Genomic DNA, 26,263 nt, shown 5'->3' on the forward strand with positions numbered 1-26,263 from the left:
TTCTAAGTATTTTTGTTCTGTGTGGTCTTGTGATGGAAATCTGTGTGTATAAAATAGGAAAAAGAAACATGGGTACCTGTGATGTTACAAAAATACTCTGAAGGCAATTTGTAAATGCAGTTTTTCATCTGGTGGGAAACACATGTCCCCAAAGCTTGCCCAGGGGTGGGGGAAGAGTGTCGCACCCCACCGTAGCGACACGGGACGGCTCCCAGTGTGCTGTTCACGGGCAGAGTGTAGATGATGATTCTGGGTTGCCTTTCTTTCCTAGGGGATGGACTTCATTGGTCGAGACGCCCTGCTGCAGCAGAGGCAGAATGGGGTGTATAAACGCCTCACTATGTTCATCCTGGACGACCACGACACAGACCTGGACCTCTGGCCTTGGTGGGGGGAGCCCATTTACCGAAACGGGCAGTATGCTGGCAAGACCACCAGCAGTGCCTACAGCTACACACTGGAGCGCCACGTCTGCCTGGGCTTTGTGCACAACTTCTCTGAGGACACTGGGGAAGAGCAGGTGGTGACAGCAGATTTCATCAACCGGGGCGAGTATGAGATTGACATCGCGGGACACCGATTCCAGGCCAAGGCCAAGCTCTACCCAGTCACCTCCCTCTTTACACATAAGCGCCGCAAGGAGGACGTGGAGCTAAGTGACTTGCAGGGGAAGTAACATCAGGCAGTTTCACCACCTCCCCTGATCCTGTTCCTCTTCTTGATTTAACCTTTGCCTCCCATCTCTTACCTCCTTGATATAATTTTAAATTTTTTGCTTTGCACCCTCTCTTGTCCTTTCATCTCCTCCCTGGTGCAGCTCCCCATCTCCTGACACTCACTCTGGGCTGTTTGTCCGTCCCCCCACCCCTCAGATTGCCATGGTGACAGGAAGCATGTCTGACAGGCAGCACAGGAGCAGACCCCGTCTGTGGGAGGGAGTTACAGTGACAGATTTCTAATGCTGTGCCGGGAAGCTGCTGCGTGCGTGGCCTTGGAGCAAGAATCCAACACCGTGGGGCCAAGTGTTGAGGGAGTAAGTAGCCTATTAGCTGGGGGTTGCTGGGTTTGTGACAGCCCAGATCCTCTGTGCTGTGGGTCGGCACCCTGATACCTCTAGCAAGATGACCATCTACCTCACTGATGAGAGGCATCGTGTGGGTGTTACTGGGCTGCAGCAGAGACAGCCTGGCACTGTCCCCAGCCCCCTACCACACTAGTTATCAGACTGTAAGGCCAGGGCCACCTGCCTGCCATTTTTATCATCTCTATCACGAGGGGCCCTGTTTGTTTAGCTGAGTAAACAAGTAAGCCACAGTATTTGAAAGGGAAAAACAATGTTGCCTTTTGCTTTTATTTTTCCAAATGAAAGAGTCTTAACCTCAGAAAGCACCAACACCAAACCATGCTGAATTTTCTGCTGTTAAAACAGTGCTGCTGCTCTCTTAGCTACTCCAGGTTCAGGCACCCTACCTTGACTGTCCTCATGTGTGTCCTGGACTGTCCCTTCTGCAGTAGACCCACTAACTCAGCAACTGTTTCTCTCCCCTAAAGGGAGGGCATGGTGGGGCGTGTCATCCTGGTCAAGCACCGCATTTTTTGAACCATAAGACTCACCTAGCTTTTAGAGGAAAATAGGGGAAAAAATTTGGAAGCAAAAAGTATAAAATATTTAATAACATAAATAACATATTTACCAATGTAAATGTAAACACAACTCAGCAGCAGCATTAACAACCATTATTCCTCCCAAATTTGGGCAGGGGGGTGGAGAAAGAGGTATATCTTAGTCTGAAAAACACAGTAACCAAACCTTGCTGGCTCTCCTGCTTCCTCCCGCACAGAAGAGACAGAGCCACAGATGACCTACGTGGGCCCAGAGAGTTCTGAGTGTGGAGGGTGCATGCCATGTGAGCCTAGCAGAATGCTTTCCATCTTTTCTTTCCCTGTCCAGCCATTTCTCTGTACCTTCTGACTAGAAAATGACCTGGAGCGACCCCCAGAGGGCCATGCACAGTTAAGTAGTGTGTCTTTTCCCAGTGGTGCGACTCGAGTGACATCGGACTGTGTTCTTTCTCCCAACACTTAATTTTCCCTTGCTCCTAAGCTGCCCTAATCTGATTTTTAGTATAAACTGCTGTTAGAGATGTAACTAATTAAACTCTAGCCTTTGTTTTCTTGGCATCCTAGAAGCATTAGCTCTGACAGGTCTCAAAGTTTTGTAGAGAAGAAGCTTTCAGGTGCTGGCCAGCTCTGGGTTTTCTTTTACCCACCTGATCAGGCTGCCTTCTTCCAGACATTTCTTGCCATTTTCCCAGCCAGGCAACATCTACTTGATTAGTGTCCAGCTTTTTAGGAGGTCTCAGATGATTTATTAAGGGAACATGGGATAGAATCACTTGGATGGCCTTGCTATTTTGGTGCAAATGTGCACATAACTAGCTGAGAGATGCTGCTCCTACGCAAAGAAGAGGGAAGACGCTGCCCGGCTGGAGAGCAGTGACCGGGAGCTGAGCCAGAGCAGATGGGAGCAGCAGGCCCAAGACAGAAACAGGTGATACAGAGCTGAAGGTATCACATGCTCCGCGCCGTTCCAAAGTGACCTTTTCTAGGGTTATGCATGAAATTCATCTTGTCACAGACTGCCAAGATGATGCTCTTCTAGGGCGTCACTTGTTTACTGAGTACCCCAAAGCACACATTTTTGGCACTTTAAAATTCTTCCTTGAAGTCTTTTTGTTTGTTCAAACATAGGCATGTGAATCTGGTAGTCTTCTGTATTTGGTCCTAAATCTGAAGGGATGACTTTCCCACCTCTATTCTAGCACAACTGACAATCAAGACATCTAATTCACGTGTCATTTCCATCTCAGGGGCAGTGGTGCCACATGTGTTTGTGTTGTGTGACAACTCACCTCTTTCTAGGGGTGCGAGCGGTTCTGGACTCTTCTGAGGGGCTGGGCTTTAGTTTTAGGTGGTTGGTACTTTTTTTCTCAGAAATGATCCATTACCTCCTGTGCTCTCTTGGGGAGGGCTCTGCACACTTCCTGCTTGTCCACATGTTCAATTGAAGAACATTTTTGAACCTAGAAACGCAAAGTGTGTTAGCCACAAACTGATGGAGCCCCAGGGTTTCCAGTCTCCTACACACCTGTTTCCTCCCTTGACATAGCTTCTAAGCCCCTTGTCACGCCTGCCACACATACGTCCTGTTTCTTGGCACTGCCACGGTTCATTTGACATAAATTGAGGCTTGCATCAGGAAGATTTCCCATCTGTGATGTCACTGAAGTCAGAAAACCTCGGAGCAAAAAGGGACAGCAACTACCTGCTTGGGTGGCCCATCTGGTGTCCTTTAACTCGCGTATCAGGCACCTGCGCTGCACGGGCAGGACACGCTCCAGGGGAGACCAGGGGGCAACTTGCACTACAGTGCTAGTGCTTTTCTGGGGAGACCCTGCACCCCCAAATGTGAGCAACGCCATTCAGGCTAGGGACCCAAAGACCATTTAGCTCAGTGATTACCCCATTCCGGCAGTAGAGCCCAATCACTAAGGGATAACTCCCCGTATGGACTTCTGGCTCTGGCGTCGGACACTTGCTGGCGTCTGCCTGAGCCTTCACCGCCCTTTCAGAACCCAAGGCCTATAAAAGGGCATCTTCTGTGACCTGTGGTCTCGGTTCTGAGCTAGAAGGCTGTTCCTGGTAGAACAGTTGCACTGGCTTGCTTTAAGGGGTAGCTACAAGGTTCATTTTCCTCTTTGTTTTTTCTTGGGTAACAGAGATCCTGAGGATCCTCATTAGTATCTAATGTAGAGGTTGGGTCGCAGTGCTTAATACTGAAGATAACCTGTTTTCATTTTCTCCCCCTGTACCGCACCCCCTGTCCTTCTAGTCCCTCACAAACTTTGACCTAAGAGACATATCAACATGACACGGGAAATTTCTTGTGAGGGAAGGATTTTCGTTTCAAGCAGCATTTCTAGGCACATGGATTCAGAAGCACAGTTGAGCTGAGAAACGGCAGGTGAAACAGTGAGACGTTGAGGCACTGACGACGCCGTCCAGCAGTAACTCGGGAGAAGCTGTGCGACTGCCGCTCAGCACCTCCCCACGCCTCCACTTTCAGGTGCTGAGTTGTAAGGCTCCTTCATTTTCAGTGTGGGGCTCCCATTTGCAGTCCCCCATCACTGACAAATGCACTATTTTTCAAGAGGACTGAGTATTTTTGTATGTTTGCCTTCTCTTTGTCCATTCAATACTGTTGTTCCTTGTATAATATGATTGACTTCTTTCAGCAGAGTGTCTGTTCCTTGGAAAACTGCACATTTCACATGGCCATTATTCTCATGATAGTTAGATGCAGTTACTTTTATCTTTTGCAAACATTCCACCTTCTTGTTTTCCTGTCTCTCAAGGACAGTAATTACAAGAGGTGGGAAGAATATTTTTAACATCTGTTTCAAAAACTCTAAGCCAGGAATTCCATTGCACACCAAGAACTGGGGCTTGGAGCACATCTTTTCTCCACGCCAGGTTCTCGTGCCTTACACTCGAGAATGTCAATGGTGGGCAGAGAGAGGAAGGCCAAAAAAGGAACTCCATTTCAGTCTGAGGGTTCCCATCGTCCTGCTCAGCCTCTCCTTCCCCAGAACAGGTGGGTGTGGGGGCGTGAAAGCTGCCCCAGCCCATCTCAGTGAAGGTGTTCTAAGCGGCACAGTTCACACTTTACTCTCTGGTCAACTCTTGGGATGTATCAGAGTGCCACTGTAGTTACTGTAAAGTGCTGTAATGTGTTCTTTGCATGTGTAAATGCGCACTTCTGTCCAGCCCTCTCTGTCCCTGTGCGGCGTTAGCTGGTGGTCCTGAAGACGTGCAAGGCACTTAGGTAAATGGGATCTTTTCTCAAGAGCCCTGGAGGCTGACGCGTTAGGCACACGGGGTGACCGAACACTCCTGCCTTCTGTGAACATGGCATTGACATTGTGCGCTGTATTTCTGTCGGCAGATTTCAGTTAAGGTTTTCTTTTCATATCACTAGGTTTGTAAATGAATAAAGAGACATTTTACGTACTCTTACCTTGTCTGTGAAATACTCTTTTCTCTCTCTTATCTGTTTGCCATTACAAAAGATAAACAATGCACATAAAACTGTTGATTGCTGTGTTACCAAGTAAACAATGTGGAAACTGAGGCGAAGCAGACATGGGCATCACACTACCCCCTGTGCAGTCAGTGGTGGCCTGGCTGGTGAGAGCGAGCCCCCATGCCTCCTCTTGAAGTCTCTGTCACCGACTTTGACATCCTGCCTTACGACTGACTTCGTATCACGAACCTGGTTCTTGACTTGCTCCTGACGTACCTGTGAGCCAGTGTCTGTGTGGGAAACAGGAGTGCGTGCATTCTTGGCCACACCTATGGGGCGAGAGGCAGCCAGCGGTCTCCTATACTGAGCTACCACCCACAAACTAGCGCACCGGAGTTGTTACTCCATTGATCCAACCATTTTTTGAGGAACTACATCTGGGAATCCATGGGTGGATTAATGTGTCTGTAAGAATTTTACCTTGTATTCTAAATCTACATCTTTAATTTCCAGTTTCACTACTGACCCACATCTGTTACAGCTGAGAGGGTGCACAGAAACACCCCTCTTGAGGTCTCCATGGCCACCTCCAAAGGAGGAGTCCCAACCCTGACATTTTGAACAAGACATTTCAGGAGTATCAGGACAGCCCTTCCCTGGTAATTATCCTGAAGGACACTAAAATTAGATGCATCTGCATCTTACTAACATACCAGGTGAAATGCATTACATGCCATTCTAACAAGTGATTCCAGAAAGGAAGAAGCCCACTCAGCTCAGTGTGAGTGAGAAAGACTTACTTGCCAGCTCTGCCACCGAACCAGAGGCCAGCGGAGTTCATTCCCGCCAGGACGAAGTATCCCTGCACCAAAGGGGACTCGCCCATGATGCACCTCATGTCCGGTGTGAAGGTCTCGGGGCAGTTCACCAACTTCACGATCTCCAGGGTCTCCAACTCTGGCATCCTACGCAGGAGAGAACTCAGCAGGGGCTCTGAGCAATAAAAACAAAGCCAAACGAGTCCTCAGCTTCAGGGGATTCAAAACTTCCCACTCCCTCTCCTGCCACAGAATCTCTTGAAAGGGGTCTTCTAGAAGAGCCAGCTGGGCCATTTCCCGGAAAGCAGAAACCTCACTGGGACCACGGAACACACCTACGAGGTGCTTGGCTTGAAGACTGAGAAGGAAGGTACTCTCTGGAGAGGCAAGGTGCTGTGGAAGAGCAGATGACACCTGTGGGCACAGATAAGGATCTCGAGGGGCTCAGTGCTGAGGCTCCCACGTGGCACCGAGAGAGATGCCATGACAGGGCGGGTTCCCGAAGCAGGAATAGCTGCAAAGTCAGACGCTCAGCCCGTCCGCACTCCGTCACCGGGGAGCAGTCTGGTGGGGCAGTGACACAGGTGACACTAGACCAAAGCTGACTGGTGGTGGGGTTTCCTTATGCTATGCTGTCCACTTGTAAAAGTTTGAAGTTTCCCATAGTAAAGTAGGTTTACAGTTGTGAGTGTGCAAAACAGAAGAGTTTATCCTTGCTGTGGCTAGTGTAGCTCAGTGGATTGAGCACAGGCCTGTAAACCAATGGGTCGCCAGTTTGATTCCCAGTCAGGGCACATGCCTGGGTTGCAGGCCAGGTCCCCAGTTGAGGGCAAAGGAGAGGCAACCACACATTGATGTTTCTCTCCCTCCTTCCCTTCCCCTCTAAAGAATTTATCCTTGTATTACTTATTAATTATGGTATTTGTATTATAACTATAAACCTACTTTTGCCCACATCTATATTTTTTACAATTCGAATGGGAGGCAAACTCATTTTAGACTCTTAAACTTTTTAAATTTGTGAATGCTCAAGTGCTTCCCGGCCCTCCTGGCAGGAGAGCGCCGTGCCCCCAGGGAGGAAGCACAAGGTCACACTCTCTGCTGGAGGGACGGTATGGGCTTCCAACGGGGAGGACGAGAACCCCGAGTCTTCCAGCCCACACAGGAAACGGTGTGGGCCCCGACATCTGTCTGGCTTGTCACCAGACAGTCTTAAGTCTCTACGCCAAAAAAGTCCCGGAGATAAAAGGTAAGAAAGAAAACCAGAGACCCCCTCTTGTTGCTAACCCACCTGACCAGCACAGTTGACAAAATACTGGCATTCGATCTGCCCTTTATCTGTCTCCACGCCAGTAACTTCACCTTTTTTGACCATCACGTGAAGAACACTCGTCCGGTCGTAGATCTGAACCCCTGTTCGAAGGCAAAGAAAGAGTGGGGGCATCGAAATCGAACCTCTCGTGTTCCAGAATCAAGGCATCCGCAGCCGATTCTCAATTCTCAGGGAACACTGCAAAGGCCGGGTCAGTGCTTTAATTTCAGAAAACAAACAACTCCAGGAGCCACATCCTGAGACTGTAAATGAGACTTTCCCAAGGTTAAAAGCAGCGGGCAAATTCAGTAACCGACCTGAGTGCACAATTACATTCCAGGAATGGTAAGAGGGGTGGGAGGGAGTGCAAATAGAGCACCTGAAACCCCAAAACACCCGCATTCTGAATCCATGGCACTGCTCTTCTCCTGACCTTTGACCCCATCTCCTTCCTTTTTTCTGAGCCGATACCTGTCTCACTTCATTCCTCCACTCTCCACCTACAAAACCACGGGGCGTCTACAACCACCTCTTCCTTCTTTCATAGGGTTGATACTGTCTTGAGCCCAGCACTGTCGCCTGTCCTCTTGCATGCACCTTCAGTGTTTCTTCTCCTTCTCCGCATGTAATATGCTCAGGTCCTTCTCAACTGATTAAGAAATGAACAAAGCTTCACAACTGCCTTCAATTAGTGATTTTTAATTTTAAAAAATCTAAACTGTAAAACTAGTCTTTGCAAAAACTCAAATACAGGAGAAAATTAGGTTTTCATGCCACACAAAAATGATGGTATTGGATACTAGTGTTAATGATACTTTCCCAGAGACGTAAGAGTAGACACTAAATAGATTGGTTTCAGGGCCCAGGCTGGAGAGGCAGAGGTCAGAAGTGCCGGCAGGTACCATTTGTTCCTTTTTTGTCCTCTCCTACCACCCAGCCGGCTGGGCTCACGGCTCACTGCAGGCAGGGGTCAAATCTGAGCTCTCCATTAACACTGCTAACACCACTCCCCGCCCTGGTGGGTCCCTGAGACTCACTCAACTTGAACACCCCGTATGGGCTGCTTCGAGCAGCTTTTCCACAAAAGTGGACAGCTTTGGCTCACACTGTGGACTTCTCTAAAAATCTCTCCAAGATCCACAAACCCCAAACGAGCAGCAGTTGGCAGCTGGCCTCAGTGTGCCATGTACTTCTTGCTGAGCAGCCCCAAGCCAGGCACAAGTGGGGACCGGTCACAACTTGCATCAGGTGGCCCCAAGCCTGGCATAAGCTGTGGCCAGTGCTGGCCTGGATCCTAGCTTCAGCAAAGCAGCACAAACCGGGCACAAGTGATGGCTGGCCTCAGCTCACATTGCAGTGGCCACCAAAGGGTCTCATGCTCAGCACGCCTGGCGGCTGACCTTGGTTCACATCATAGCCTCTCCCAGGCACCTCTAAGCCCAGCACAAGCAGTGACCAACCACAGATCACTTTGTAGCTCCCACCAGGTGGCCCCATGCTAGGCACAAATGGTGGGTGACCTTGACCTACACCAGAGCTCCTCCCAAGGGGCTCAAGAACCAACATACCCAGTGGTCAACTTCACAGCAGAGCACCACCTAACCAGCTCCACAAATGAGACACTCCCACAGCAGACTGGGTTGGTACCAGAGACCTGCTGAAGTGATTTGCATAGTGCCCACACAACAGCTTGTCCACTGTAGTCACAACCATCCCTCACAGCCAGTCGGCCTGAGGCTCAACCTCCCCAGTGACGTGCCAACAGCAATCAGCACAACAACAACAGGAGTACACGGCCCACATGAAGGACACCACTAGAGCACCTGGCTAAGGTGATAGGGGAGACTGCAGCACTGGGCCTCACAGGACACTTAGTATTCTTCCAAGACATAGAGACATAACAGACACCTACTACACAGAAATGAAGAGAGCCAGAATGAGGAGTCGAAGAAACACACACCCCAAACGAAAGAACAGGACAAAACTAGGAAAAAAGGAACTAAATGAAATGCACATAAGCAATCTACGAGATACAGAGTTTAAAACACTGGTTACAAGGATGCTCAATGAATTTAGGGGAAAAAGAGATGAACTCAGTGAGAACTTGAACAGAGATAGAAAACATAAAAATAACCAGTCAGCTCTGGCTGGTGTGGCTCAGTGAACAGAGTGCCAGCATGCAAACCAAAGGGTCACTGGTTTGATTCCCAGTCAGGGAACATGCCTGAGTTGCAGGCCAGGTCCCAGGTAGGGGGCACATGAGAGGCAGCCACACACTGATGTTTCTCTACCTCTCTTTCCCCCTCCCCCTCTGTCTAAAAATAAAAATAAAATCTCAAAAAAAGTAGTGAGCAAAACCCAACAACATTTTTAAAAATAACCAGTCAGATGTGAGGAATATAATAAATGAAATCAAGGATACATTAGAGGGAATCAATAGCAGATTAGATAACACAGAGGAACAAAGTAGCTGTCTGGAAGACAGGCAGAAAGCACACAATCAAAACAGCAAAAAGAAAACAATTTAAATGAGCATAGTTTAAATGAGACAACATTCAGTGGGACCAACATTCATATCACAGGAGTACCAGAAAAAGGAGAGAGCAAGGAATTGAAAACCTATTTTCAGAAATGACTTAATTAACCTAACCTGGTAAAGGAAACAAACACACAAGTCCAGGAAGCACAGACAGTCCCCCCAAAAAGAGGCCCACACCAAGACACATCATAATTAAAACACCAAAGATTAAAGACAAAGAGAGCACTTTAAAGGTAGCAAGAGAAAAGCAGTTAGTTACATACCAGGGAGCTCTCATAAGACAGTCACCTGATTTCTCAACAGAAACTTTGCAGGCTGGGAAGGACTGGCACAAAATATTCAAAGTGATGAAAAGCAAACACCGAAACTTAGATTACTTGACCCAGCAAGGATATTTAGAGTAGAAGGAGAAAAAGATTCTTAGACAAGATAAAGCTAAAGGAGCCCATCATCACTTTACCAGTAATACAAAAAATGTTAAAGGCACTTCTTTAAGTAGAAAAGATAAAAATGAGTAAGAAAATACAGGAAAGAAAGAACTCCTCACTGACAAAGGCAGCCACGTAATAAAAGCAGTCCATCAACCATGAAAGTAATATCAAGGTTAAAAGGCAAAAAGCAGAAGGATCACGTGTAATTACAACAATAAATCAAGTGACTTAGACAAGCACACAAGTAGTAAAAAGTAACGACAAAAACGAGTAAAAATTGTAGTGATTTTAGAATCTCTGGACTTAAGTAACCATCAACTTAAAATAGACTGCTATAAACACAGCTTGCCATATAGGAAGTACAAGGTAACCACAAAGCAAAAACCCCACAAGATGTATATAATAAAGAAACGAATACAAACACAACACTATAGAAAGTCACCTTATAAGAATAAGAAACAGAAAACTACAAAACAATAAGAAAACAGTTAAAAATATGGCAATAACTACATCGTTACCCATAATTACTTTTGGCCCTGGCCGGGCAATTTAGTTGGTTAGATCATTGTCCCAACACACCTAGGCTGTGGGTTTGATCTTCAATCAGGGCACATGCAAGAAATAACCAACATGCCCGGACTGGTGTGGCTCAGTAGACTGGGCATCATCCTGCAAACAAAAAGGTCACAGGTTCAATGACTGGTCAGGGCATATGTCTGGGCTGCGGGCCATGTCCCCAGTTGGGGGCGTACAAGAGGCCACTGATCAATGTTTTGCACTCCTTCCCTTCTCCTCTAAGTAAATATTTTTTTAAAAAAGAAACCAACAAATGCATAAATAAGTGGAACAAATTGATGTTTCTATCTCTCTCCAAAAATCAATTATTACAAATTACATATCAATGGAGAAGACTTTCAGTCAAAATGGAGCCATAGGTAAACATGGCTCACCTCCTCACACAACCACATTAAAATTACAACTAAACTATAAAACAGTTATCACTCAGACCCATCAGTAATCAAGTTCAATAGAAGTCTGACAAGTGCAGAATTAAAGAAACCCCACCCATCCAGACTGGCAGGAGAGGCAGAGACGTGGAATGGGATGGTCCCATATCCAGGTGTGATGGATAAAAATTTGGGAGGGATACCTTATGAACAAGGAGTCCCAGCCCCACACCAGGCCCCCCAGCCCAGGGTTCCAGTACCAGGAAGGTAAGTCTGCACAACTTATGGCTGCAAAAGAACAGTGGGGATTGAGTCAGTAGAAGAAACTTCTAGAGTCCCAAGCAGTTCCTCTTGAAGAACCCACGCACGAACTTACTCAGACTTACTCCCTCTGAGCTCCAGCACTGGGGCAGCAGCTTGAAAAGCACCAGACGCATACAGGGAGGAACTGAAGTGTCTGGCGAGAGCTAGGGGACAGCCTTCTCCCAGAGAGAAAGATGGGAAGGGACCACTGTCCCTTTTCTGAACCCTCCCCACGCAGAGATACAGAGCTGGCAGGTTGGTACCATATGGGAGACTCCATCGACCTGGCTAACACTGTTTGCCCCACCCTGGAGACCCCTACAGGCTCTGCCCCACCCAACTTATAGGCCCATCCAAGCTGTTAACAGTGGCTTTTCCATATGAATGGCTGGTCTTGGCTCATGCTTCACAACTCCCTAAAGCCTATCAAATAAGTAACAGCTAGTCTCAGTGACCCACCAGCCCTAGTACCTCCTGCTAAGTGGCCTCAGGCCAGACACTAGCAGCAGCTAGCTTTGGATATCAGTTTGGCTTTGCCTGGGAATCTCCAAGCCTAGCACAAGTAGCAGCCATCTGCAGATTGCTTTCTAGTTCATGCAGGGTGGTCCTGGATAGAACACAGGTGGAGACTGACCTTGGCCCGCACCACCTGGAAAACCCCAGTGGCTGTGAACCCAGTGGACAGCTACAACCATGCTGGAGCACCACTACCCTGCCCCTGCACAGATGTTCCTCCACGGAGGGCAGAGGGTAGTGGTCAGTGGTCATAGCCAGTCGTTGCAGCTGACTGGCAATGGGGGTAAACTCCTCCCATTTGACATGCCAATAGCAATCAAGGCTCAACTATAAGAGGAGGTGTACTCAGCCCACACGAAGGGCACACCTCAAGTGCACAGCTTGGGTGATAGGGGAGGTTGTGCCACTGGACCCTATAGGGCACCTACTACATTGGCTACACTACCAAGACAGGGAGTCATAACAGCTCTACTTAATACATAGAAACAAACACAGGGAGGCTGCCAAATAAGGAGACAAAGAAACATGGCCCAAATGAAAGGACAGATCAAAATTCCAGAAAAAAAGCTAAATGAAATGGAGATAAGCAATCTATCAGAAGCAGAGTTCAAAACACTGGTTATAAGGATGCTCAAGGAACTCAGTGAGAACCTCAACAGCATAAAAAGATCCAGTCAGAAACAAAGAATACTCTAACTGAAATAAAGACAATTTTCAGGGAAACTAGAGTGATGAAGCCAGAATCAAATCAATGATCTGAAACATAAGGAAGCAAAAACCAAGCAATCAACAATAACAAAAAGGAATTTAAAAAAGAATAAGAATAGAGTAAGCAACCTCTGGGACAACAAGTGTTCCAACACTGGTATCATTGGGGTACCAGAAAGATAAGAGAAAAAACAAGAAATTGGAAATCTATTTGAAAAAATAACAAAAGAAAACTTCCCTAATTTGGTAAGGGAAGTAGACATGCAAGTCAGGAAGCACAGAGAGTCCCAAACAAGATGGATGCAAACAGGCCCACTCCCAGGCACATCATAATTAAAATGCCAAAATTTAAAAATAAAGAGAGAATCTTAAAAGCAGCAAGTGAAAGAAAACCTGTTAGTTACCTGCAGGGTAGTTTCCATAACACTGTCAGCTGATTTCTCCAAAGAAACTTTGCAGTCTAGAGGGATTTGCAAGAAAAATTCAAAGTCATGAAAACCAGGGACCTATAGCTAAGATTGCTCAACCCAGGAAAAATATCATTTAGAATCGAAGGGCAGATGAAGAGCTTCCCAGACAAAGAGAAATTACAGGAGTTCATCATCACCAAACCATTATCATATGAAATGTTAAAAGGGACTTATTTAAGAAAAAGATCAACACTCTGAACAATAAAATTGCAATAAATACGCATCTATCAACAATTGAATCTAAAAAACAAACTGAGCAAACAAGAATGGAGACAGAAGCATGGATACGGAGAGCATTTTGATGGTTGCCAGATGGGAGGGGGACATGTGGGGATATGACTGATGAGGAGAGGGGATTAAGAAGTGCAAATAGGTAGTTACAGAATAGCCTTGGGGATGTAAAGTACAGCATAGGAAATGGAGTAGCTAAAGAACTTACACACATGACCTGTGGACATGAATAAGAGTGGGGGATTGCCTGAAGGGGGGTGCTGGGTGGAGGGGGGCAAAGGGGAAAAAATCAGGACAATTCTAATAGCATAATCAATAAAATATAATTTTAAAAAATGACAACAGCCAATACACAGACAAAAAATGTCTTTGGACTACATGCTCCACTCAAAAGACACAGGGTGCCAGAATAGATTAAAAACCATAAACCAAAAACATGACCCATACATACTAGAGACCCACTCACATCTCCAATATTAAAATGGCTGCACAAAATTCACCAATTTTGATAAGTTTTTCTTTAAATGCATGCTGATATGACAGCTGTCACAATACAATCTAATAGAATTGTTTCCAATGACGTTAAAGACAACTAAGTGCTACTAGAGCCATCTTACGGGGGAAGGAAACACACTTTTTGGCCAATCCAATACTGTATGATTCAGCAATTCCACTTCTGGGTATTTACACAAAGAAATCCAAAATACTTACATGAAAAGATACATGCACTCCCATGTTCACTGCAGCATTATTTACAAGAGCCAAGAGACAAATTAAAAAGCTGTGGTACATGCATACAACAGAACGAGAGCCATAAAAAGGAACAAAATTTTCTCATTGTAACATGTACAGACCTAGCGGTGTTATGCTGATAAGTAAAATAAGTCAGACAGAAAAACAAATACCATATGATTGTACTTATATGTGGAGTCTAAAAAAACCACACAAAATAAACTCATAGGTACAGAGAAAAAAAAACTGATAGGAAAGGGACTAAGAAGCACAAATTGCCAGCGACAAGAACAGTCACAGGGATGTCAAGTACAACACAGGGAACACAGTCGGTAACATTGTAATAATCATGTGCGATATCACAGGGGTACTAGGCTTCTGGGGTGATCACTCCCTAAGTTATAGGTCTAATCACTATGTTGTACACCTGAAACTAATATACTGTATATAAAAAAATGCTTTAATTTTCTTTTCAAAAAGTACCAGACAGAAAGCAAAGGAGGGTGATATTATATTTGCTGGTGGGGAAAAAAACGTCGGTAAGCGGTGAAGCTTTTTAAAAAAATTTAAAGTGGATGCAAACTGTGAAAGGAAGGAAGGGGCTACAGTCTATTCTTGTAGGTTTGGCAGCAAAACCAAGGCAGAACTTGATAGCAGAAAAGGTAAAGCCTTTAGAGAAGAAACTTAAGGAAAAAAATATAATCTTGTTTAAAATAAATTACATATATATATTTTAATTTGTATTGTTAACACTATTACAGAAGTCCCCATTTTCTTGGCCCCCCTCCTCCCGGCACTCACTCCATCTTCCCTGTGGCAAAATAAATTATATTTTTAAAAAATAAAGTGACCATAATATTCTCTCCTAAGAAGAATTTCTGCTAAACAACCTCAATACTGGGGTGGGGCTGGTTGTGCTCAGATCGGCTCACACCAACAAGAGCAAGAGGACAGACAGCTCTAACCCCCTCTGAGCTGTTCCTCTAATAACACAACGCTGTGTACGCCTGCGCCGCCAGCCCCAGGGAAGACTGGGCTACCACGGACGGATTAAGGGAACATTTCCCACACCTGCCTCAGCATAAGCACCACCTGGGACACCTCTTGAAAAAACAACACTCAGGCTTCCTCTCTGTACATTCTGATCCTGCTGGTTCATGGTGCTGTATTTTTCAACAAGTGGACCAGATGACCAGACAAGTTTAAGAAATTATTATACATCCCTAGCACCGGAAAACTGTGCCCTTGGGCCCAGCGCGTCCCCTCCATCAACCTCTGCCACCATCACGCCGCCCGCCAGGCATCCTGTTTGTCAATAAATCCCTAGCACCGGAAAAGGGTGCCTCTGGGCCCGCCTCACCCCACCTCCCAGCCCCACCCCGCGTCCTCCTCCAGTGTGTCAAGCTTACACGCTTGGGCAAAATGCACTTCGAGATTCCTGAATCAAATCTGAGTGTCATTCACGTCGGACCCAAGGGGACAAACACTAAGACACCGCCCTAGCCTAGGTTTTTCCAGGCAATTCACCGCCGGACTCTGCATCAGCCCCACTAGGTGCACCGCACGTTTCAACGCGGGAAACTGATTCCACCTGCAGAGGAGGGAGACCGGGCTAGACAAGCCTCATCGCACTGCGGGGCTGAGCAAGCCCCAGGCGGGGAGCCAGAAGCCAGGTCACCCCGAACGCCTGAAGAGCCGGTGCGCGGCGGCCGGGCACGGGTCCCCGAGCTCGGGACAACCTCCGCCCGGCGGGGCACGGCCGCCGGGAGGCGGAGGGAGGTCAGGCGGACCCACTCTCGGCCCGGGCCGGCGGAGTCCCGGAGCCAGGACGCGCCTTCTCGGGACAAGCAGGCAGAACCCACGGGAAACGAGGGACGGCCGGGACCACCCCTGAGCCTGACCCAAGGGGAATGACGGGACACTGGGGGTCCCGGGGCGCTACGGCCGACCCGCGCGGACGGGGGCGTCAGAGCGGCCCCGCGGCGGTCTCCTCACCTCATGGGCGCCCACGAGCTCCGCGCTCCGCCACGGCCGGCGAAAGACCCGCAGCAGCAACTACAGTCACCAGGGGTCCGGGGTCCGGAAAGGGGGAAGGGACAGGGACTGGGAAGGGACGGGTTGGAGGAAATAAAGAGTTCCGGGGAAGCGGGGGCCGCGACCGTCCGCGCTTTGTGGCTCCCGCAGGTCTGCGCGTAATCTCACTCGCGCATGCGTGCTGTGGCGTCACCGCTGCAGCCCCGCCCCTGCACGTGGAGCTTGTTGGGGTCTACTCAGCGAAAATGAAGGTTGTTTGGAGACATCAACCCTCGAGGCCTCTTTGGAACTTGAGCCTCGTAACCTGTTAATTTCTGAAAGTGCAACAAAAATGTTTGAGGTGGGCAGCAGCCCCGCTGGAGTGTGGGGTGCGCGGGGGGGGGGGGGGGGGGGTGTTCTTTACTGTCTTCTCTCGAGGGCTGGATCTGAGTTCCGGGCGGTATAAAGAACCAATCAGAAGATCTTTTAAGAAGTCACCCGCTCACCTCTCGCTTACTATCAAATCGCCCTGTTTCCTTCCTTTATAGAACTCATCACTATGTAAAGTATTTAAGTGTTTATTTTCTGCTTTTCCCAATGGATGCAAACGCTGCCCCTCTCACGACAGAACCTTAATCTAATGCACGGCAGTATTCTCAACACTTGGAACAGTGTTTGCCGCATTGCCCCACAAATACTTATTTGAATGAATAGCATCACACATAGCTGTCCCTGAGAACACTCAAGTTCTCATTGTTTTGGATTCAAGCACATCTCACCACAAAAGCCAATCTTGTATCCACAGCCTCTTGTGGCCAGGCACTCTGTTGGGTGATGGCATTCAGCAGTGCACAAGAAACACGGCTTCTGCCTTTATGAAGTGGCAATGAAGTTCTTGCGACCCCTGTGCACCATGCCAGCCCACAACATGCATACTTTACACACCACACACTAGCCAATTAACTACAAGACAGTCCACATGAGGTCTGGTTGCTTGAGAACAGAAACTCTGCCTCTTGACGCTCTGTTTCATGAAAAGTTCAAAGCATTCTGGACTTCTGTTTTAAATACTTTAATATTTTAGCTAAAGACTTAAAGTTTGGGGTCAACTACCTGCTCCCCCAAAAGAGGCAATAAACTTACAAATCTGAGGTATATTCTTGGGAAAGCCTTTCCTGATGCCCAAAAGTGTCTTTGGTGAAAAATTTCACAAGTTTTCTTGATGGGTCAGGTAGCTGGCCCATGCCATTTCAGCACACAGAAATTTGGGAGAAACCGAGTTGTCTGTAGGAAATGGTGGATGAAATGAAGTGACATTTAATGTGTTGATTTCATCTGTTTACCTGCAGTAAGTTTTGAACAAGCTGCATAGATTTCTGTCTGTTTCCTCACCATTTCTGGTCTCTGCTTTAAAACACTAAGTCCTAGAGCTTCTTTCGTGGTCAATGATGACCTATACTTTGTAGGTTCTCGTAACCACCAGTGCGCTATTTTTCAAGAGGATTGAGTGTTTTTGACTTCTCTTTTCCTATAAAATGTTAGAGTTATACCTTGTGTGATTCTTGACTTCTTAGATATAGAGCAGAATTGCACATTTCAAGGGCCATTTTTCTCATGATATTTTGATGCAGCTGTTTCTATCCTTCACAAACCTTCTTTCTGCCTTTTCTTTTTTCTGTTTTTCAAGGACAGTAATTACAAGAGGTGGGAAGAATATTTTTAGCATCTGTTTCAAAAACTCTAAGCCAAGAATTCCATTGCACACCAGGAACTGGAGCTTGAAGCACATCTTTTTTCTATGCCTTATACTCATGCCTTATACTTGAGATTGTCACATGGTGGGCGGAGAGAGGAAGGCCAAAAAAGGAACTCCATTTCAGTCTGAGGGTTCCCATCATCCTGCTCAGCTCTCCTTCCCCAGAACAGGTGGGTGTGGGGGCGTGAAAGCTGCCACAGCCCGTCTCAGTGAAGGGTGTTCTAAGCAGCACAGTTCACACTTTACTCTCTGGTCAACTCTTGGGATGTATCAGAGTACCACTATAGTTACTGAAAAGTGCTGTAATGCGTTCTTTGCATGTGTAAATGTGCACTTCTGTCCAGCCCTCTCTGTCCCTGTGCAGTGTTAGCTGGTGGTCCTGAAGATGTGCGAGGCACTTAGGTAAATGGGATCTTTTCTCAAGAGCCCTGGAGGCTGACGCATTAGGCACACGGGGTGACCGAGCACTCCTGCCTTCTGTGAACACAGCATTGACATTGTGCGCTGTATTTCTGTCGGCAGATTTCAGTTAAGGTTTTCTTTTCATATCACTAGGTTTGTGAATGAATAAAGAGACATTTTAATTACTGTTGCCATGTTTGCTTGTGAAATATTCTTTATCTGTAGTGACTCGGTGTAATAATTTGCCTGCGCAAAAGATAAACATGATACATAAAATTGTACCTTTGCTACCAAGTGTAAAACAGAATTTGGAAACTGAGGTAAAGTAGACACAGGCATCATGCAGTGATGGTTTGGCTGGAGAGAGAAAGCCACTGTCCCTCCTTCTTAATTTGCTGTTGCTGCCACTGGAGTTGACATCCTGCCATGTTAGGGGAACAGCCTCGCACACCTCACGTCTCAGACCCTGGGACTGTTAAAACAGGGCGAAATAACACATGGACTGGGCCTAAAGAGACCTTGTTTTCCAAAGAATTGTTTGCAAACATAAAGCAGTTATGATGACCACTGCACTGTAAATTTAAAACATTATTTAGAATTAACATCACTATGTTATCTGCACCAACAGCAGCACCTTCCTTCTACAGATTACCCTCCTAAAGGGTAATTGTTTCCCTTTGACTCCTAAATGGAAAACTGTTAAAAGTTTCTGCTTGATTCAGTGTATCCTGAATTATACTTTTTGATCTTAAATGTTTGATGCATCTCATTTTGAAAGACCTTTTTTAATTTTTATGTTATTAAATGGATTGGAAAGGGCAGAAAGCAAAAGCTCTGTTTGCCTGTCTGTGATGGAGCTAACGCTCTAGTGGCCTCAAGTGATCAGGTTCATTTATGGACTTTGGCCTCATTAACTGACCAGTAGGTGGCGCTGTGTCATGTGAATTGAGGTTTCCTGGGCTACGGGGCCCCTCCCACGCAGTGCACTATGGCACGATTAGTTAGAAACCTCCATCAGACTAATAAAACCCTCTCCCCTGAGAGGCGATAACCCAGTGTGTCCCCTGTGACACCGGAAGGACTGAGAAGCAGCTCCTTTGGTGCAGCCTTGAAAACAGGGACATGACCTTTCCTTCCCACTGTCCTTCCCATGAGAGGCTCTGCAGGTGGGGACCCTCAGACACTTGGATCTGGGGCATCACTGGACGCAAGCCCCTGAGTCCAAGATGAAGGGGATTGTCGTGGCTGCTCAAGAGCGTGACTTTGCAGCCGGCCTGGTCCGACAGGAATGGCAGCCTTGCCTCTTACTTGGCATATGACCCTGGCAGGTTGTCTTTCCTGACCTTTCTGCATTAGTTGCCAGGAGAGACTACTTACGAGTGAACCAATAGGATGTGTGTGTGTGCGTGTGTGTGCACGTGTGTGTGCGCAGAGAGAGGTTATTTTAAAGAATTTTTGAACTTTCGGTCAAGATGGTAGAGTAGAAAATAATGGGAATACTGAAATTGTAAAAATAAAAGTTAAACTTCCCTTAAAAATGAGTTAATACAGAAAAAAGTTTACTCACGGGATTGTGGGAGCTGGCACGTCTGACATGTGCGGGTGCTCGGGCAGGCTGGAAGCCCAGGGAAAGGGCTGGTGATGTGGTCTCGCATGTCAAAGCAGCCTGCAGGCTGAGGTCCTTCTTCCTCTGGAGGAGTTCAGTCTTTTCTCTTAAGGCCTTCAACTAAATGTCTGAGGTCCACTGACGTTACGGGAGATGATCTGCTTTATTCAGTCTGCTGATTTAAATGCTAATCACATTTAGAAAACACCCTTACAGCAGTATCTAGACTGGCCTTTGACCAAACATCTGAGCACCGTAGCTTAGCCAATGTGACACACAAAATTAGTAATCACAGCTCCTATTTACTTGCCTGTCAATTGGCAATGATACCTTTTTGTGTGCAAGATTTAAGTGGCCCATTTCAAAATTTTTCAGTGCACAACAGGGGCTTTTTTTCCTCTCATGAGAACTGCGAGGCCTGGGACCGGAGGTTTCCAGACTGGGGGAGGTGGTGGGAGAGGAGCAAAACTGACTGATCAAGGAAGCTGAGGGACATGTAGCTTGAGGAGCAAAGGAGTTGTGCCAGACCTGTTGGCCAGATGCCTGTGACAGGAGGTGGGCTGGAGTCCCTAAGTACCACTGGGGCTGTCGTCTTTTAACTGAGCTCATTCTGACTTGTTTGCTAGCTGCCTGGGCTTGGTCTAAACTTACCCTGGGGAGTTCAGTGCAATTGCCTGAGCTCACTGAACTGTTTCCATGTGCGGGACGAGCACCTGAGTGGGTGATCTGTGAGCAGCGCTTGCCCAGGCCTCTGGTGACCTTGGTTGACTTGGCCTCTGGGCTTTCCCTCTCCTTCAGGGCTCTGCATGGAGCTGGATGTTTGCACTTCATGGCCTCTTCGGGCCAGTCAGCCCCCGTCTCCACTGAGGGGCCAGTTTGGACCCCCAACCTCTGCCCCCACAGGCTGTGAGTGGGCATGTAACAGCAGCCTCCCAGGGAGACTGGGTCCCGTCTCCCCAGAGGAGAAAGTGCACATGGGAGAGCCTGGCCAGCATGTCATCCAGTGACCTGCTCCCCTTCTCCCGGTGGCTTTTTCAAACTGAAGTTCGGCAGAGTCATGGGAGAGAGAGCACCAGTGGCAACAAGCATAGAGGACTTGAGTGTGAAAAAGCGTTTCTTTCTCCTCTCCCACCCACTCAGTGCGGGTCTCCAGGCCGGTCAACACACATGTTCTTGGCGCCACTTTTTCTTCTCAAAATGCTGTAGAAGTGTCTGGTGTCACACTTAGTAAGGGCTATGTGCACACTGTCTCCATATTAGCTGGTGCCACACTTCATCCTAGATGTGACATTCTCTTTACTGCCCTGGCTGGTGTGGCTCAGGGGATTGAATGCTGGTCTGCGAATCAACAGGTCACAGGTTCAACTCCCAGTCAGGGCACTTGCCTGGGGTGCAGGTCAGGTCCCCAGTTGGGTGTGTGTGAGAGGCAACCACACATTATGTTTCTCTCCCTTTCTCCTTCCCTTCCCTTCTCTCTAAAAATAAAAAAAAATAAAATAAAATCTAAAAAAATGCCCATTTAAAAAATAAAAGCTCTTGCTTTTCTTCCCCTCCTCCCCCGTGGGGTTAGGGTTCAGGCCCTCTAATCGTCGCCTGCCATCAGGGTGTTGACATCACACCACACGGCTGTTTCTGCTGACAGATCCGCTAGAACAGCCCGGCTGGGCTCTGGTTTCCTGCGTCACACCCAGCTGTGGTCACTTCTCAGAATCTTCTTCTTCCTTCCAAGTGCAGCCGAATCCACTGTGCTGCTGCTCCTGCGAACACTCTGGGGCACCGGCAGAGACGCTGATGGTGTGCCGTCGGCAAAATCTGCCATGTCTTCACTCTGAAGATGCCTGCCCTCCCCAGACACTAGGATGCCCCACACTGAGTGTTTTTGTTTGTTTGTTTGTTTGCTTAAACAGCAGGAATGTGTTTTTTCACAGTTGTGGAAAGACAGGGTGTTGTCACGCCGGTCTGTGGCAAGGCCTCTCGCCGCAGCTTGTGCACGTCCACCTTCTTCAGCGTCTCACACGGCCTTTCCTTCATGCTCACAGATAGCCTCCTCGAGCTCTTATGTCAGAGGCAGAGGGGCACTCTCTCTCTGTTCCCTGCGTCTCTTACCTGCTCGGAGTAGCGTCCAGCACACGCGAGAACCAATATCGGAGACTTTCAGGGGTTCAAAGATGTTACTTTATTGGCCAAGTTTAACCTGCGCAGGGGCGAACTCTCCAAGTGTCCAGCGACACAGTGCCCACAAGGAGCTGCAAACGAGAGCCGCCCCGAGCGCGTACAACTACTTTCTTATATAGGGGCGGGCAAGCAAGCGTTATACAGAAGCAGATGTGGCAGTTAGCAATTCGCTTACAGAGACTGCGCGCTCGGGAATTTCAAACCAAGCATTTTTGCAGAAGGCGGGAAGGCAGGCTGTTTGTTCATTAACCTAGTAATCTCCTGGCTCTAGCTAGCTAGTTTTCTATTTTCTCATTAAAAACTACCAAGCACTGCTTATCTAGCCTACTCAGGGGAGAGCGTCTGCTAGACACAGGATGTTTGCTTAACCGTACTTTGTCTCTTTTATCATTTCCTTTTAGCTACAATGTGGTTCTTGTCTATTAGAGGAAATTTAGTTCTTAATTTCCTTATTCCCAACACTCGGCTAAGTGGCTGCACCTCACCTTTCTGGGAAGACTCAGATACCCCGCGGTGCTCTCCCTTCCTTCACCACCGCTGGCTGAGGCGCAGCACATCCTCGAGTTGGCTCCTGATCTTCACCGAGCCCCAGGGAAGGCCTGCCGGCCGTCCATCAATTTCTGCTTAGTGACCTGTTCTCCAATCAGGGGACTTGATAGACCTTTTCTTTCCTCTAAGTTGCAACAAGAGCTGAGTGATGAATTGTAACTGAATAAAAGACAGGATAACTGAGTGCCCTCTAGAAAGCAGCTGCCCTTTCTTTGAGCAACTAGGAGACAGTTACGCATGGAGGCTCCCTGAAGTTCAAACCAACATTGGAATCCACCATAAACTGTTTTTACACTTTTCCTTTTTCTCCGCAGCAGAGGGAGAGCAACAGAAAATTCTCCCCTGTCAGTCGTCAGCGGCCCCATCGCAACTCGCATGGCTGCGCTGAAGCAGCAGCGATCCACCCCCACTCCTCTCTAGGAGTCGGGTACCTAGAGAGCACCCCGCTGTGACAGGCTTCCTCTGGCCATGGTTTGCTTTAGTCACAGCTGGAATATCTAGTAGAGGTTAATGAGGGGCATTGAGAAGTGATTTCGGGACTTGCCTTGAAGCTGTTTCATTCTTTCTAGGGAAGAGTTGATAGAGATTATGGGGGGTCCAGAGCCCTCCCAAGTGCCATCACTTGGGTTCTGGGAATGGGACTGCTGCCCAGGTAAGACTGGGGGTTTGTGGGCCTGGGAGAGCGGGGTTTCAGGCAGCTGCCTGCACCTCTGAAGGGGCCTGCTCAGTCTTAGACACAGCTGCTGTCCGAGGGGAGGGGACCCCATGGGACAAATGTGGGAGGGCCAGGGGGCCTGGCCACCTCCCTAGACGACTTCCGGAGGAGACATCCAATCTTCAGAAGTCTGAGGAGGACTGGGCCTGGGCCAGCTCCTCACTGGAAGCCAATTTCAGGATGCTACTCCTATCCATCAAGCTGTTTGACCACCAAAGTGCCGCTTACCCAGAAACTGGACAGTGAACCCTGGGAAAGGCCACGGGAGCTGGAAACAGACAGACCCGGCTTCTAATTCTGGCTCCGGTTCTGGCTGGCTGCTTGATTCCCGGGCAAGTTATTCCATTCTTTGAGACTCAGTTTCTTCATCTACAAGATGGGGTAAAAGTAGTTATCTGGCATACAGTGTAGTATACTGTATTTAACTTTTTAATGTATTAATAATTTGAATTTTTGATTTTATTAAAATTTGGGTTTTGGTTTTAAAACAATTTACATCATACAAAAAATATACACTAAAAATCATTCTGCCACTCTCGTTCTCCTTCCTGAGTGACCTGTTACTTTCTGCATCATGAGGTGCAGGTATTAGTGTTAACAGCTAACATTTACCAGGGGCTCACTTTGTGTTCGGACGGTGCCTTATACAACATCACTGCATCCACCCCTGTTTTGTGCACAGTGTCACGCCTGTTCCGGGGGGCAGGAAGTAGGCTCACAGGGCTGGAACATTTTGCCTGGCGATACACAAGCAGTCAGGAGAGAAGCCAGGATTTAAAAGCCCAAGTGACCCCTGACTGGTGTGGCCCAGTTGGCTGGGTGTCTTTCCACGAAGTGAAAGTTTGCTGGTTCGATTCTAGGTCAAGGCTCAAGCCTGAGTTTCGGGTTTGGTCCCATCAGGGTGCACACTGGAGGCAGCTGATCAGTGTTTCTCTCTTGCATTGGTATTTCTCTCCCCCTCTTCCCTTCTCTACAAATAAAAAAATAAATCTTTTTAAAAAATCCAGGTGATTCCATGCTTGCAAATCTCCCAGAGGAATCAATATTAACTCCTCCCACCCACACACCTGATGCGCTCCTGTCAGGAGCTGGGCAGCCGAGCTCCCAGGAGAGAGGGCGGGAGGGTGTTTTTACCTCCGCACAGATACCAGACGGCACCACAGTAGGTAGAAACAACAGCAAGCAGGTGTCGGGCTAAGTCTGCTAAGTTCTCTATCCACAGGGACCCTCTCATTTAAGCCTCACAGTCCCCTTCTTAGGTGGGCACTACGCTCCCATTTGGTAGAAGATAAAATTGAGGCTCAGAGAGGTTTAAGAAGTTGGTTAACTTCTCACAGCTTAGAAAAGGAGCAGCAGAGACAAGATTCCAGCCCGGGCAGTACAACGGGACAGCCTAAGCTCTTCAACGCTCTGTTCATTCCCCCGGGGAGGTGGGGAGGAGAGGGTGAAGGGCTGGAGGCTGGAGGAGCGAGAGGGAGCTCGTGCTGGGCCTGGGGGCGTGAGGAGGAGGTGGGGCTGGACCTGAAAGGGTGAGATCTGACTCCAGTCAGGGGCAGGGTTCTGGGGCTGGGACTCCGGAAATGAAGGAGATGATGTCTGCCCTCTAGGAGCTGAGGGCTGATTGAGAGAACAGATATAAACCGCACATGGATGAACGGAACTAGGTCCGCGGTGATGACATCACCGCCAGTGTGAGACTCCCTGCACCAGTCATCTGCTGCTGCCCAGCGCCACCCGCGGACACAGTGGTTTAAAACACCAATCATCTACTTCGCCTCGGACTCTGCGGTTTGGGCAGGGCCTGGGGTTTGGGGGTCCGCCCGAATCTGCTCCACGTGGCATCGGCAGAGGGGGCTTGAAGGCTGGGGGTCGGAACGACCTGAGGGTCTGTTCACTTACGGGTCCAGCCGTGGAAGCTGGCGGTCGGTGGAACACCCACGCGCCGTCCTCTCTGCATCGCTGCTTGGCCTCATCCCAGCACGGTGACTGGGTGACACCGTCAGTCGTTAGCGAATGCAAATCAAAACCACAATGATATGCAGCTACAGACTTAGTGAGTAGAATGTCTAAAATAAGAAAGACTGGCTGTACCCAGCGTTGTCGAAGATGCTCACACAACCACTGTGGACAACGGCTCGGCGATTTCTCAGGCGGTTAAACACACACCACAGGACGCAGCCAGGCAGCTCCCGGTGTTTGCCCAGGAGGAATGAAAGCACACGCCCATTACGGAGACGTACGCAGGGATGTTCGCAGCAGCTTTATTGAACCAGCCCAAAATGAGAGACAACTCAAATGTCCACCACCAGGCGGCTGGGTAAGTCAACCAGGGCAAAGCTATACAATGAAATACAGTTCAGCAACAAGAACGAATTAGCTATTATACATGCAACAACATGGATGGCTCTCAAAATTGTTATGCTGAGTGAAGTCGGACAGAACTGAATGTGCAGTACTGTTCACTTTACACAAAAGTCTGGAAAACGCAAACGAACCGGCAGTGGCAGGAAGCACAAGGGCTGCCTGGAGTGCCAAGGGTGGGGTGGGGGGCGGGACGCCAAAGGGGCACAGGGACACTGTTGGAGGTGATGGACGTGCTCGATCTTTTGATAGTGGCGATGGTTCAACATGGTATGCACATCAAAATGTACCAAACTGGACACTTCCAATGTGTGCGGTTCACTGTGTGTCAGATATGTCTTTTCCAAGGAACAGATACGAGGATGGAAAAGAAAGGCGGTCACGTGGGACGGGAAGTGCCGTGGCGGCCACCTCGGAAAACACAACCCACCTCGTTCCCCATGTGTTCCCAACACGCCAGGTGCTGGGTGCGCCGAGTGCCTTACAGGACTGCCACCGGTTTGCCCGACTCCCCCACCTGAGGGGCAGAGGAGCAGGTGGCCAGTTCTCTATCATCATCCCGACTGTCATCGAAGAGCCGTGAGGTCTTGGTCTGC

The 26,263-nt window shown here is 48.1% G+C and overlaps 1 protein-coding gene and 1 long non-coding RNA gene across 9 annotated transcripts in view; one reads left to right on the forward strand and one right to left on the reverse strand.

Moving 5' to 3' along the window:
• PDPR (pyruvate dehydrogenase phosphatase regulatory subunit) overlaps positions 1 to 5,076 on the forward strand; it is a 38,060-nt gene extending 32,984 nt beyond the window's left edge. For all 8 annotated transcript variants that reach the window (XM_028501766.2, XM_036012202.1, XM_036012205.1 and 5 more), the window contains one exon: positions 272 to 5,076. In XM_028501766.2, the coding sequence (XP_028357567.1) occupies positions 272 to 676 (405 nt within the window). In that variant the 3' untranslated portion in view covers positions 677 to 5,076. The remainder of the gene's footprint in view (positions 1 to 271) is intronic.
• A 712-nt stretch (positions 5,077 to 5,788) lies between these two features.
• LOC118497540 lies at positions 5,789 to 16,450 on the reverse strand. The gene is made up of 3 exons (XR_004900060.1): positions 16,086 to 16,450; positions 7,193 to 7,314; positions 5,789 to 6,076 (listed from the first exon to the last, which is right to left on the reverse strand). It is a non-coding gene; the product is annotated as an uncharacterized LOC118497540 (long non-coding RNA).
• Between the last annotated feature and the right edge of the window lie 9,813 nt (positions 16,451 to 26,263).

Source organism: Phyllostomus discolor, chromosome 12, assembly GCF_004126475.2.
Source record: "Phyllostomus discolor isolate MPI-MPIP mPhyDis1 chromosome 12, mPhyDis1.pri.v3, whole genome shotgun sequence".
NCBI classification, from domain to species: domain Eukaryota; kingdom Metazoa; phylum Chordata; class Mammalia; order Chiroptera; family Phyllostomidae; genus Phyllostomus; species Phyllostomus discolor.